At 33.2% G+C, this 15,170-nt stretch overlaps 2 protein-coding genes and 1 long non-coding RNA gene across 4 annotated transcripts; 2 read left to right on the plus strand and 1 right to left on the minus strand.

Annotated features, from left to right (window-relative positions):
- Positions 1 to 536: 536 nt before the first annotated feature.
- On the minus strand, positions 537 to 3,341 carry LOC139856129 (uncharacterized). Of its 2 annotated transcripts, none has more exons than XR_011761686.1 (3): positions 3,067 to 3,341; positions 1,689 to 1,819; positions 537 to 940 (listed from the first exon to the last, which is right to left on the minus strand). It is a non-coding gene; the product is annotated as an uncharacterized lncRNA (long non-coding RNA). The 2 variants fall into 2 exon arrangements; XR_011761685.1 differs by having other exon boundaries at positions 538 to 940; positions 1,689 to 1,814.
- A 397-nt stretch (positions 3,342 to 3,738) lies between these two features.
- LOC139854209 (uncharacterized) lies at positions 3,739 to 4,574 on the plus strand. Its single transcript, XM_071843527.1, has 2 exons — positions 3,739 to 3,746; positions 4,175 to 4,574. The coding sequence occupies exons 1-2, from the start codon at positions 3,739 to 3,741 to the stop codon at positions 4,572 to 4,574; spliced, it is 408 nt and encodes a 135-aa protein (XP_071699628.1).
- Positions 4,575 to 4,676: 102 nt separating this feature from the next.
- On the plus strand, positions 4,677 to 7,906 carry LOC139854211 (uncharacterized). Its single transcript, XM_071843529.1, has 2 exons — positions 4,677 to 5,211; positions 7,605 to 7,906. Exons 1-2 carry the CDS (start codon positions 4,677 to 4,679, stop codon positions 7,904 to 7,906), a joined length of 837 nt encoding a protein of 278 aa, XP_071699630.1.
- Positions 7,907 to 15,170: the final 7,264 nt, after the last annotated feature.

A 15,170-nucleotide genomic window follows, 5' to 3' on the forward strand; every position in this document is an offset into this window, starting at 1 on the left:
CTGATCATGCGTATTATGCAATTTGGGCCAAGAGTCACCAAAGATTATTTTAATTATAATCATTTATATATTACAATTTCCGGGAAATATAAATTTAAATTTGAACCAATAAACAACTTGTATTTGATCCATTTCACGACCAACACAGTAGCCCAATTATACGCTTTTGTTTTCATACATGTTATATAAAGCAAAATCCCGTTAGCTGCCAAATCATATGCTTCTATTCATTCTCTTTTACCAAAGATAACAATTCAGTAACAAAACATTACAACTCAAATCAAATCAACATAAATTAAAAAAAAAAAAAATAAATAAAAAAAAAAAGCTAAACAAAATGCATATGAATAACAATTATAAAACATTATTCAGGTGGCAAGAAGAGATTGTTACCTAAAAAAATTGCAAACTTGTTTGACCTGACTATTTGGACACCTATAATGGTGATGCACTTCTTGACTATATGGTTAAATGTATGCAAGAACCCATGTAGAAATACATAGCATACAAAAACATATATTGTACACCACACTTTTAAATAACTATGTTGTAATGGTACATTTGTCACCACTTGTCGAACTAAAAAAGGAAACTTTACATGTAAACTACCTGTTAGAAATTCCAGAAATTACAAACCAATAAAAGGTCGAAAAACGATTAAGTACATGCTAAAAACATAGTATTATGAATATGTTAACAGTGATAGAATGTGTTTAACACTAATAATATGAACATGTGATTTAACACTTATTTTTTGAAAACTCATATGTATATAGTTGATTTAGTTTAAGTAACATCTTTATCTAGCAGCAGACAACAAAAAGAGTTTGCTTTTGTATTTCTCGGGTGACGCGAGATTCATATTCAGTACACTCTTGCTTCTAGAACTTTGTTGATATCGTTCAGTTTGAGATATGCAATCATCGTTATTGGTTCTATTCTGTATTAATCAAATGAATAACAATTCAGTCACAAAGTATTACAACTCAAATCAACATAAATTAAAAAAAAAAAAAATCGAATACACATGAATAACAAATTAAAACATTATTTAGGTGTGCATATTGTAATAGAAGGTATTAATGTATTTTAAACTCCATTTGTATACATGATACTTCTTACTTTTTTTGTCCAAATAGGTAAAGTAGTGTTGTGGTACCCATTACGACATTACTGTTAGGGAAAAAAAATTCTAAACCTAAACCCACTCTTTTTACATGTATTAGATAATACATAATTTGTCTGGAAACTAATACTCTGAAAATGAATGCAGTTGGTTTAAAGTATACATCTTACCGCACTCTACATATATTCATATGGCCCATACGGGTCATAATTTCCAATTTCAACCAAAACACACCCAAAACTCAATCTCGAGACACCAAAACTTCTAAACTCACTTGACTCGACATCTGGGACGTCTCCACATTGACCGTTACCCATTTTGACACTTTTTGGCCAATCGGGTCAAGTGTTCAAATAGTCGAAACCAAGACTTTTCTCAATTTTGACTGTAATTTTACTATAGAGTTACTTCCAAAAGTCTAACAAATAAAAAAAACCGCTAATATGAGCATACTCAATTAAATAAAGGAACTTAAACACATACTAAATTCAAATCACAACTAAATAACAAAAAAGATAAACAATCAGAAAAAGATAAAACTTAACAAAACAAATGCACTCACCATGAAGTGTAGATTCATCAGAAACCTGATGGTAGAGACTTTCATGAACTCCATTGTAATGCTCATTTAACGTTTCTTCAGATTGTGAGCTGCTATATTCGAAGATGTGGTTGTATCATTGAAAACCTGCCCTTAAAATAAAATACAAACATGTATACATGTATGAGTGTACAGAGCCAGCATCTTGAAATTATGTCTAACTTGATCAAAAGATACAATATCATACAAATTAGAAATCTTTTTTTTTTTTTTGTCGAGATCAACGTTTTCGTTTGAAGACCCTGTAAGAGTTACCAGCCCGGCTACAGTCAGTAAATTCAATAAAAAGTTCATGTGAAATGCGTCAAAATGTTAACCACTCTTCAATGTAAAACCACAGTAGGCTTACTTAAAAATAATAGCTTATAAATGTGATGAACTTGATATACCAAAAGAGAGATTAAATTTAATTTGATATAAACTTAAGGCGAACTAATTTAAGAACAGTTAACATTCTAAGCAATAATATAATAATATACAGCCAAAGCACACAACATTAAGATAAATGAAAACTAAAGTATAACTTATTATAATTAGATAAATTATGAAAGCAACCAACTGGTTAAAACACAATGCATAAACCATGATTCAGATCCATATTATACCTTTTTTACTTTGCCTACTGACTTCGTAACAAAAAAATGAGTTCTATCTTAAGGTCCACACATTAGAAGTTTTGCTACTTTTAAACGTTCTTGAAGACTTGACACATGTACCGTTATGTAGAGTTAAAGCACATACATTCCGTGCAACAAACAGCAACAAAGTTCACATTTTGAACCTTCTAATTTACTGAATGAACACATTAGCACGTAATTTACTCTTGAAGCACCTAATATCATAGGCAGTTTACAGCAGATATCCTTACTTTTTACAGTTAAAGTTGGCATATATATATATATATATATATATATATATATATATATATATATATATATATATATATATATATATATATATATACATAAAATTTAACATTTTGAAAACAGAGTTATCATATAGTAACAAAATGACTGAAACGATACACACAAAAAGTAATATATCAACCTAAAAGAATAACAAAGCCATAATGCTACCTAAAAGAGTAACTTTCAATTGAATTTAAATATATTTAATTAAAGTAATAAGTTGATAGTAATACAAAAAAACCTGATGCGTCAATCTAACAAAGGGTTTAAGAGATGGCCATGTATACATTCAAGCATAAAAATTAGTGCTACAAACTTAAAATCAAACACAAAATTTAATCACTAATGATTACCTAAACAGAAAATTATACGGAGTAATACATAGTAAACCCAAAAATTGATAAGAAAAAGGCAATAGATAAATAAAATACCTTAACAATCGAATCTGTAACCATCGAACAAACACCGCCCGAAAGGCTTAAATTTTAACGGTACCCATCGAACAAACGCAGCCATGATAACCATTTGATTTGGATATCAAAAACCCTAATTAGTAGCCTGAAACCCTAACGTTATACACAAATGTAACGGTTGATCTCAAATCCACGACTGAAACCCTAATTGATGATGCTAGGTTTTTTTTTGGGGGGCAGAAAGCTATGGAAGGGCTATGTAGATATGAGAAGGTGAATGAGCGGTGCAGGGAAAGGGGGGGGGGGGGGGGGGGGGGGGGACACTGCTACAGTATAACAGGAATGAAATTGCAGGAATGTTTACGCTAATTAGTATATACTGCACGACTGAAAGATGCTAGGGTTTTTTTTTGGGGCAGAAAGCTATGGAAGGGCTGTGTAGATATGAGAAGGTGAATGAGCGGTGCAGGGGGGGGGGCACTGCTACAGTATAACAGGATTGGAGGTAGTGCTAGCCAATGGGGTTGCAGTATATATATATATATATATATATATATATATATATATATATATATATATATATATATATATATATATATATATATATATATAAATGCACGACTGAAACCCTAATTGATGATGCTAGGTTTTTTTTATTGGGGCAGAAATCTATGGAAGGGCTGTGTAGATATGAGAAGGTGAATGAGCGGTGCAGGGAAAAAAAAAAAGGGGGGGAAAACACTGCTACAGTATAACAGGATTGGAGGTAGTGCTAGCCGGGTTGCAGGAATGTTTACGCTAATTAGTATATATATATATATATATATATATATATATATATATATATATATAAATGGGAAAAGGAAGTGGGGAAAAAAGTGGTGAATAGTATGTTTTGGACCAATGGGAGGAGGGCATTTTGATCCACAAACAGAAGATGTATAATTATGATGGGCATCTAGTTGTTTATTTTTAACACTCACATGGCTAGTAGAGAAAAAGGAGGTGGCCACTTGATTTTACTTTGATGTGGGTAGGTTTAGCGATAGGATTATGTCGGTTAGCATCATTATTAACGAGGAGACTTTCACGGTCATTAGTGCGTACGCACCTCACGCTGGTTTAGGAGACGTGGAAAGAAGAACTTTTGGGAATTGTTAGACGAGGTTGTGAGGGGGTGTCCAGCCGACCATCGCCTAATTATAGGGGGCGATCTGAATGGACACATAGGAGCGGATGCCAAAGGTTATGAGGGAACCCATGGGGGCTTTGGGTATGGTGTTAGAAATGAAGAAGGACGCTCTATACTGGAGTTCTTTATTGCCCATGATTTGGTTGTTACAAACTCTTTCTTCAAGAAGCAGGATGCTCAGTTAGCCACTTTTCATAGCGGGGGTCGTAGTACCCAGATTGACTTTTTGCTTCTCGGTAAAGGGGACCTTAGGAATTGTAGGGACTGTAAAGTCCTCCCAGCCTTGACTTGCTCCTCCCAACACAGATTGTTGGTCATGAATTTAGCCACCTAGGGAAGAGTAAGTAGGTGGGTGAGGGTTGTACAACCTAGAATCCTTTGGAAGAACCTGAAAGGAGCAAAAGCAGAGACTTTTAGGGCGACGGTTACTGAAATAATGAGTGTAGAAATGGAAAGCGCTGACCTTTTCGACGCAGACCAGATGTGGAACCGTCTGGCGTCCACCATTAGAGATGTGACCAAAGAGTCCCTAGGGGTGGAAGTTGGGACATCGAGAGCCCATAAGGGTAGTAGAGAACAGTGGTGGTTTAGTGACGAAGTTCAAACGAAAGCCGCCTGTAAACAGGCGAGGTTTAGAGAGCTCTTAACTTTTAGAGAGGGGACTCTTGCTGAGAGAACTAGGGTAGAAGAGAGATATAAAGAAGCCAGGAGAGAGGCAAAGAAGGTCGTAGCACTGGCAATGGATAAAGCTTATGAAGATTTATATAGAAAACTAGACTCTAAAGAGGGAGCAAATGACATATATAGGATAGCCAAAGCTAGGGAGCGAAGAAGAAGGGATCTAGATAACATCATATATATTAAAGACGAGGTGGGTTATAGTATAGTGAGAGAAGACGATATTAGAAAAAGATGGGAAGGGTATTTCTCATCGTTTTTCAGTGAGGATGGTGTAGCGACCCGACAAAATCGTCATTGACGGCGCCGTCTACTTAGGTCCCGTTACGTAGTCATAAGTCTTTAAAATGACGTTTGACCAAAATATGTCGCATTCATTTCAAATGTAAAAGTGTTTAAAGTTTACAAAGGTAGTTCCACGACTAGTTACACTACAATGTTTAACGTACAAATGAAACCTATGCGACACAATTTTGAAAGTAATCCAAAAGATGCTCCATGTATGCATATATACTCGACATCCAAACAAGTATCAAAAATAAAGTACGGAAGCATGTATCACCTAGCGTTCAAGGACCTGAGAAAACATATAGAAAACTGTCAACGAAAAACGTTGGTGAAATCATAGGTGTATTAGTAACGTTGTTTTTGAACCACAAGATTTTATATAGTTGATTATCCAAATCGTTTGTATTCCAAAAGTATGTTCGCGAGCACCCAATTATCAAGACTTAACTGTTTTGTACCCTGTTACGTAGTGTTAGAACATACACTATACTCGAAAATATATTTCATCCGCTAACGGTAGCGAACCGTCCGAATGAGGCTCGTCAAGCCCATGTGATCACATAATATAAGTTCTCGTTTATACCCTGCAAGTGTAACTAATGATAATTGAATTGAGGTTTTTTGTTCAAACTCGCACGTGGAATGTTTGTTTTCATACTTGTGTTCAAAGCATAAAAGTATGATACGTATATGTTTCTCATCCCATAGTTTAAAGTAAAAGTTGTTGAAAAGGTGGGTCTATGATCTCACCTTGAGTGCAAGCGTATAAAAGTACTTCACAAGTAAACGTGTGCAAGGACGAATGCTAGTCTTGACCTAAACAAGTAGGTCGTATCAATAACAGTAAACACGATTGGTCAAAGTGTGCAATTAGTCCTATGGCTCGTTACGACTCGATTATAATAGCATGTGAATCAAATTGTCATGTTTCATGCAAGGTACAAGTATAAAAGCATGTTAGAATGATTGCATAAGTATTTGATTAAGTTTGGACAAAAGTCAACTTTGGTCAAGTCAAAGTCAACGAAAAAGTCAACACATTCGGGTCGGGTCCCGAACTATTTTTCTGAGGTTTTTATTCATATATAAGCATGTTAGAACAAGTTACATGTGAATCGGAGGTGCGTAGCATAGCAAACATTTTTCGAATTTTGACAATGTAGGTCAGAAGCCAAACACGGCAAATGCCGCACCATGACCAAGGAGGGCCGCGCCGCGACACTTAACGTGGTCTGGTGCCTGGTCAGTTTCAATTGTTCAAGTCTAAATCCAATCTTCAATTTAGCACAATTCACAAACCGTAAACACTTATGACACATATCTTATATCGTTGGAAAGGTAATTTGACAAGGAACACAACTAAACACGTTTCATCAATCAAAAACATCATTTGTAATAATCGAAATTCCAAATTAAATGATCAATTAATGCTCATCATTAATGCTTCAATTTCATAAATGCATAATTATGATTTGGAAAATAAATGCACACATATGATACGCCGTTTCGTAGATAATTACGCATACAATGCAACTAAACACTTACAAACAACATTGCAAAGCATTCAATGCATCAAAGGTTCATTTTACTCCTATCAAACCCTAACCCAAATTCACAAATTTAACAATTTTACTTATGAAGCCAATCCATGTCAACCTACATATCAATTTGAAGCTAGTGATGTTAGAAACACATTTAATACATGCACTTTCAACATCTAACAACATTTAATCATCCAAAACCCAAGATTAAACACACCCATTTGATAAGTTCATGCTAGTTACCCAAAACAATAAATTGAGCAAACCAAATACATATTCATGTTAGACTTGAGCCATAGACATTAATTAACACTTTTATAAGTTAAAAACATCAAGAACAAAGAATCTAGTGATTTTAGAAAGTTACCCAAATGCAATGAAATCGGTATGGAATCGAAGAGGAAGATGCGAGGATTCCAAATATGTAATTTGTTTGGATTGATGCTTGCTCGATTTGAAATAGATGGTGATTCTTTGCTTGAGAGTTGAGAGAATTTGAAAGTATCAAAAGTAGAAAAGGGAAGATGAATGAGTGGATGGAGGAGAAGGGTTGACTAGTTGACCTAGTCACTAGTTTGACCCTTTGGCGATTTTAGTCCTTCGAGTTTAAATCGGGTGCGTGAATTACCTAAATGAAATATTTTAAAACGCGTATTAACGGAGGATGTTATAATTATATAACAGACTTTAAAATAGTTAAACGGAAAGTAAATGGAAAAAGGCGGGATGTTACAGATGGAACCGTACAAAACGGTGAAGTACGAGAGGTACTCCATTATCAAAACAACTGCTTCTGCACGAGAATCAACCGGGAGGAAGTTAGATTGGCCCTACGTAAGATGGGAATAACAAAGCAGTAGGACCAGACCAGATCCCTATAGAGGTGTGGCGGTGCTTAGGAGACGACGGAGTTAGATGGTTGACAAACCTTTTCAACACTACGTTTAGAAGCACAAAGATGTCAATGGAATGGAGACTCAGTGAGGTCATTCCCATCTACAAGAACAAGGGGGATGCACAAATATGCAGTAACTATAGAGTTATAAAGTTACCCAGTCATACAATGAAGCTTTGTGAGAGAGTGATTGAGACTAGGGGTGTAAACGAGCCGAGCCGAGCCGAGCCGAGATCGACTAGGCTCGAGCTTGGATCATTCTAATTTTACTGAGCTTGATTCGAGCCTTGAGTATTAAGCTCGAGCTCGGCTCGTCTGGATTTATGCAAACTCGAGCTCGGCTCGAGCTCGACTTGTTTATTCAAAAATAGTAACTTTTATTATTATTATTTTATTTATTTTTTATTTAATTTATTGCACATCTTTATATTATATATAGGGGTGTGCTTGGTACGGTTCCGGACCAAACTTGTTCGGTTCGGTTCCTTCCCAAATCCCAATTTGAAGCAAAAACATGGACTGAGGACCGGACCAAATATTATTGGTTCTGTTCGGTACGGTACGGTTCGGGTTTTTCTAGTATTTTTTCAGTTTTGGTCCGGTCCGGTTCGGTCCGGATCGAGACCAAAAATCCGTAAAATTATGGACCAAGGACTGGACCGAAAAAGCTCAGTTCGGTTCGAAATCGGTTCGGTCCGATACGGTCTTCGGTTCTTCCCGTACCATGCACACCCCTAATTATATATGATTCAGTTTACTTATTCTATTGTGTATTTATACATAAAATAGTTACTATTTTGTAATTATTTAGTATATTATTAATTTGAAATAATAAATAATGCATATAAATAAAAAGCTCGTTTAGGCTCGCGAGCCTGTTCGAGCTCGATATAAGAAGCTTGAGCTCGAGCTCGTTTAGTAATCGATGCTAAAATCGTGTTCAAGCTCGGGCTCGAGCTCGTTTAGGCTCGGCTTGAATCGAGTTTTTAACGAGTCGTGCTCGAGTAGCTCGCGAGTAGTTTGGCTCATTTACAACCCTAATTGAGACTAGGCTCCGACGAGAGACAAAGGTTTCAGAGAACCAATTCGGTTTCATGCCAGGACGCTCGTCGATGGAGGCGATTCACATTATCAGAAGCCTTATGGAGAAGTATAGGGAAAAACAAAAGAACCTACATATGGTGTTCTTAGACTTGGAGAAAGCCTATGACAGTGTTCTGTGTGAGTTGATATGGAAGACTCTTAATGCTAGGGGTGTCCCTAGTAGATATATAAGAACTATTAGAGACATGTATGACGGAGCGAAGACTCGCGTACGAACAACAGTAGGTAACACAGAGTTTTTCCCAGTAGAAGTAGGCTTACATCAGGGATCGACCCTTAGCCCATACCTTTTCGCTTTGATCCTAGACGAGCTATCTCAAAGGATACATGAGAGCATCCCATGGTGCTTAATATTTTCTGACGATATTGTAGTAGTTTCGGATTCTCAGGATGAGCTAAATAGAAGGCTTGAGCAATGGAGGACCGCCTTGGAGCAAAATGGCCTACGAATTAGCAGACATAAATCGGAATACCTTAGATGTGATTTCAAGATGAACGAGGAAGAAGACAACGATATAGTGAATATTCGAATTGGGGACCAGATCTTACCACCGAAAGATTCCTTTAGATACTTAGGCTCGATGCTTCAAAAATCAGGAAGGATTGATGAGGACGTGACTCACCATATAAAAGTAGGATGGTTGAAGTGGATCTAACGACCCGTCCTAATCCATCTGGACGAATACATTACAATTGGTTACATCGCGAGGTACTTGACCTCTATATGATACATTTTACAAACATTGCATTCGTTTTTAAAAGACAAACTTTCATTACATTAAAAGTTGACGGCATGCATACCATTTCATAATATATCTAACTATAATTGACTTAATAATAATCTTGATGAACTCAACGACTCGAATGCAACGTCTTTTGAAATATGTCATGAATGACTCCAAGTAATGTCTCTAAAATGAGCAAATGCACAGCAGAAGATTTCTTTCATACCTGAGAATAAACATGCTTTCAAGTGTCAACCAAAAGGTTGGTGAGTTCATAGGTTTATGATAAAACAATAAAATTCATCATTTTGATAGACCACAAGATTTAAATCCTGCATGGTACAAATGGGCCCGAATCCTATACCCACCTGTAATGTACATGCGATATCTTTTAAATACAGTACACCTTTCTCGTGTAAGAAATCATCTTTCATAAATCTTAGTAACCGTACACATATCTTGTGTACAAAAATAACATACACATAACCTGTGTATAAAATCATTCTCTCGATACATAACATTTAATTTTCATTGCTTTCATAGCTTGGCTTGGTAACCGACCTTAACATATAATGCGCATCAATAATATCCCCAAAATAGAACATCTCGTATGTATAATATATAAACCTCGAAGTACTAAACACCACGCCCACTAGCCCTTCCGTCTAGTGAACATTCTGGGTGGGGGTGTTAAACCCGGTAGCTACCTTTAGGATTCGCGTGAATTAGGGCCATACCTGATTCTAATTCTTAGGTTACCAAGCAATAATAATTAGGGGAAAATATTCACAACAATTAGTGGCAATTATAACGTCCAACTAATTCAATAATAATCCACAGAACTTCTGTCTGCATAATAATTCATTCGAGGAATGTTTTGCTTGTGTCTATCTTGTCAAACATTTATAAAAGCATTTCATACATTCGCAGTTCAAAATATATTTTAAAAGCATTTAATAAAGCAGTTGTAAAAACAGCACATGTATTCTCAGTCCCAAAAATGTAAAGAGTAAAAGGGAGCAAATGAACTCACCTAATGTATTTTGTAGTAAAAAATACATATGACTATATTGAACAATGCAGGGTTGGCCTCTGATGCACGAACCTATATCATTTATATCTATATTAACACATATAATTGAAATCGAACGAAATTTTATATTATTAGTAATATATTTGTAATTTTAGTAAATTATATGTTATATGTATTAAATATGTTTTTCTGTAACTAATTGTTATTTGGTAAATTAATATTAATAAAAAGTTGCATTAGCTTATAATAATAATAATAATAATAGTAATAATTTTTAATAATCAAAATAATTATAATAATAATAATTATGATCATGATAATAATAATAATAATAATAATATTATTAATGGTAATCAAAATAATGATAATAAAAAAATATTGTTAATAAAAATAATAATAATGATTGTAAAATAATGATACATACATATAATAATAATAGTAGTTTTTAATAAAATGATAAGTTTAATAATAACGATATTGAAAATATTAATTTTGAATATAATACTTAATATTTAATAATAATAATACTAATAATAATAATAATAATAATAATAATAATAATAATAATAATAATAATAATAATAATAATAATAATAATAATAAATATAATAATAATGATAAAATTAATAAAATTTATTAAATGTACCTTGTAAGAAAATAAGTGGGTTACAAGCCCAAGCATGGAATTAGTCCACAACAAGCCCAAGTGTTTAAACAAAAGGCTGGCTCGTTATTTAACTCGATGGCCCAGATTCAGTTTGATTTGCAACAATCGATCGAATTGAAATCGATTTACTAATAATAATAAGAATTAGATTAATATAATAATTATAATAATAATAATAATAATAATAATAATAATAATAATAATAATAATAATAATAATAATAATAATAATAATAATAATAATTATCTTTTCTTTATACCTAATAAAAGAACAAGGGTTTCGCAGGTAGTCCCCAAAACAGATCGAGATCGAGATAGCAGAGAAAGAAAATATCATAGTTCATGGAACCTTCGATTCCTTAATTGATCAATCGATTAACAACATTCATCGAGGTATAACAGGTTATCGATTTTATTTTTCATCATCATTCAATCGTCTACTTTAGTCTGATTCTTCGTTGTTAACAGAAAGAAATCGAAGCAGTAGTTGAGGTTCGTTCAACCAGGAAGAAATCAATAATCATAGTAGAGTTATCACAGGTACTGTATCCATTATCATTGATTGTTATCATCGTTGGGTAACAACCGGAAACAAGAACAATGATTTGTGTCATTTACTTATTGATTTATATAAATTTATATTATTTATCCATCCGTTATTATCTGATCCTATTAGATTTGCTATGATGTAATCTATCTGTTTGATTCGAATATGAAAGCTTGGAATATTTGGTTTTCTTTTCTTAAACTGTAACCAGATTCGATTTATGTGAAAATTTTGATGGTGTTGTGGGCTAATTTATAGCTTATCATTAGATATCGTAGGTGTTCTAGCTTGCTATGGTTTTGCAGGTGTAGCAGCAATACAACTGTAGCAGATGGCAAAAATGATGGTTTTACAGTTGCAAAACAGAAAAAAACGATCATAGTTGCAGTAGTTTGTGGCTGTTGGGTGGTGTTTGAATGGTGACAACATTGGTGATGGTCTAGTATTGATGGTGGTTTAAGTTGTGGTTTTGGTATTTTAAGGTGGTGGCTTGAGGATGGTGTACTCGATGATATTGTGAAACGAAACAGAAAATAGAAGCAGAAGCAAACAATTATGTGGTATAGGATGGTGTTGTGGTGGTTTTGGTCTTCGTTGAGTGGTTTTTCGAACAGGATAATACAAGCAGCAACAGTAAGTTTCAAATGATGTTTTCGAACGGGACAAGGCAGGAACAAAAGCATCAGTAAGAAATAACAATTTTGATGGTGGTGGTAATATACGATGGTGAGGATTTGGTTTGGTCTTGCGATTAAAACACAAAGGAACAAATTGCACAACAGTCGCGAGTTACAGAAAAAGAAGAGAATGTGTTGAAGAAATGTGTTGAAGAGGTATTAGTGTTTGTGATCCATATGCATTGTATTTTGATATATGTATAATCATGTAAGTTAGTAGGTGAATAAAGTAACACAATAATGCTCAAACACATTTCAATTATTACGGATATGTTATTATTTCTCTAATAGTATGTTGGTTGAATTAGTGGTAAAGTTGTTAGAAAGAAAATGATGGGTAACAAACATAAGGAAGTGGGTTTTGGTTTCTTGTTTGAAAAACGAATTAAAAACAGATGCAATGGTAGCCACTAGTGTTGATATGAGTGGGTTTTGTCTATGGTTTTCCCCTTTGCATTAGTATATGTATATAATTAGATTAGATTAGATACTGAATGTGGTGTTTGATAATTAGATAGAAAACAAAAGTTAGTAGCTGTAAAAAGAATTCGAATAATAGTACGAGTGTTGTGATATCATTAAAGTTGTTTGTAATCCATATATTTGTTTGTGTCTGAGATTTGGAAATCGAATGGTACTAGATTTAAAGGCAAGAATAAAATTCGATGATGATGTATAACAACATCGAATTCTTTATCTGGTCTTATTTATATATAAATTAATATCATTAATAAATGTAATTAAATAATAATACAATTATATATATATTAATAATAATAATTGAAAATAATAATATTAATATTAATAATCAAAATAATACTAAGAGTGATATCAATATTATTGATAGTTAATAAAAATGATAATTTTTACAAATTATAATAATATCTAATAATTCATTTAAATCATAATCTTAGTAAAGTCATTAAAACCTTAATTTTTCATACTGTTAATAATAATATTAATGATAAAAGTAATAATAATAATCATATAATACTCCTAATAATGATAGTATCCTTAAAATAATAAATTACGTATCTCAATCATGTATATATATATTTATATCTAGATACTTCAACTGTTACATAATTAATTATGTTTTAAATAACAAGTTTAAGTTTGCCTTCATAATAAACTAAATCATATAATAGTTCATTAGTATTTTTTTATATAATTATTTACAAGTATAGTTATGTATATATGCATTTCTATTTATTATTTGATGGTTCGTGAATCATTGGAAATGGTCGAGGTTATGAATTCATGGAATAGTTCAAAGATTTTGAAATTCAATTTAATAGACTTTGCTTATCATGTCGAAACCATATAAATATTAAGTTTAAATTTAGTCAAAAATTTCCGGGTCGTCACAGTACCTACCCGTTAAAGAAATTTCGTCCCGAAATTTGGTCGAGGTCGTCATGGCTAACAACAAAAATGTTTTCATGACGAATAGAAGTTGATAAATAAATTTTTATCACTATTAAGTAATACAGATAAAACAATTCGATTACTCGAAGAGTATAGGTGAAGTTATTACAAAAGATTGGAATAAGGTATTAGATGTTCGTCTTTACTTTTGACGTACTCACGTTTGAATTCCGGAATTCAAGGGATTAAAAAAAAATCTTGGAATCTAAAAGATCTGATTCTTCGGGATTTATGGAAATTAAAATCTCCTTAATTAAATGCGATCATTTGTCTCGATTGCTTTGTCTGGTATTTCACTATAAATGAACTTCTTCCGTTCAATTATTTTCACCATTCTTATACTTTGTTCCTTAATCCATAATTCTAAAGATTGTTAAAATGCTTAATCCATTTCTAATACTTTGTATTTTCCTGACTATCGCTTCTGTCATTCTTCTCTTTCATTTATCACCAGAGAAATTTGTTTACTTCTATGATTACCTTGGGGTTATAATGTTTTTAATTCTCCCGTGTCTTTACGTTGTAATATGTATTGATATACACGGTTTGTAATTTCTGTGTTGTGGTCGGGCTTTATATTTTTCCTTATATTTCGGAGCTACATGCTCTTGTTTTCTCTTCCCGACCTTAAGTAAAGCGATTAAGACGTCTTGGATTCATAGGTATGAAGTTTCGAATAATCATAATATACTTTGCAGAAAGGAAAGTTAATAGTATGATTTGATTTGTCAAATTACCAGAATCCCTGAGGATGGAACTATCAAGAATATATTTTCTTGATATGTTCAGAGGTTAAGTAGAATGAAAGAGTTATGTAACATAGTTCATGATAAAGGTATGATCTGTGATCCTTTATCACGTTCCATTAGAAACTCAGCATGACTTACTGTAATATAATCACATTGGCCGGGCGTCATTATATTATACTAACTCATGCTTCAATTCCCAACATTTCTCCACCATTCATCCATAACTTATACTTAGATTTTACAGTAGTTCCAATATAATGGAATACAGATAGCACGAAGAGGTATATAATTTTGGACGAGAATATTTATGAAAATATCCTCAGAAATAACGAAGATATTTATGATGATATTTTAGAATTTCTAAGTTCAAAGATTAAGGAAGAAAAATTTTTCGCAAGATTTTAACATGAGTACGAAGCAAAATATTCTCTAAAGATTTTATTGGATCCAGAATTACCCAGATGCTTTGAATATAGGGTTTGGTCCTTGTATTTGACCTTGGTCTCCTTCATGGTTAGCTCAATCCATTTTTTAGTACTAGATTTTCTATCGAGCGTTCCCAGTACTCCATTCTTTATCATCAAACTTTTGGCCGTTTA

This window comes from Rutidosis leptorrhynchoides, chromosome 6 (genome assembly GCF_046630445.1).
Source record: "Rutidosis leptorrhynchoides isolate AG116_Rl617_1_P2 chromosome 6, CSIRO_AGI_Rlap_v1, whole genome shotgun sequence".
Classification (NCBI taxonomy): Eukaryota; Viridiplantae; Streptophyta; class Magnoliopsida; order Asterales; family Asteraceae; genus Rutidosis; species Rutidosis leptorrhynchoides.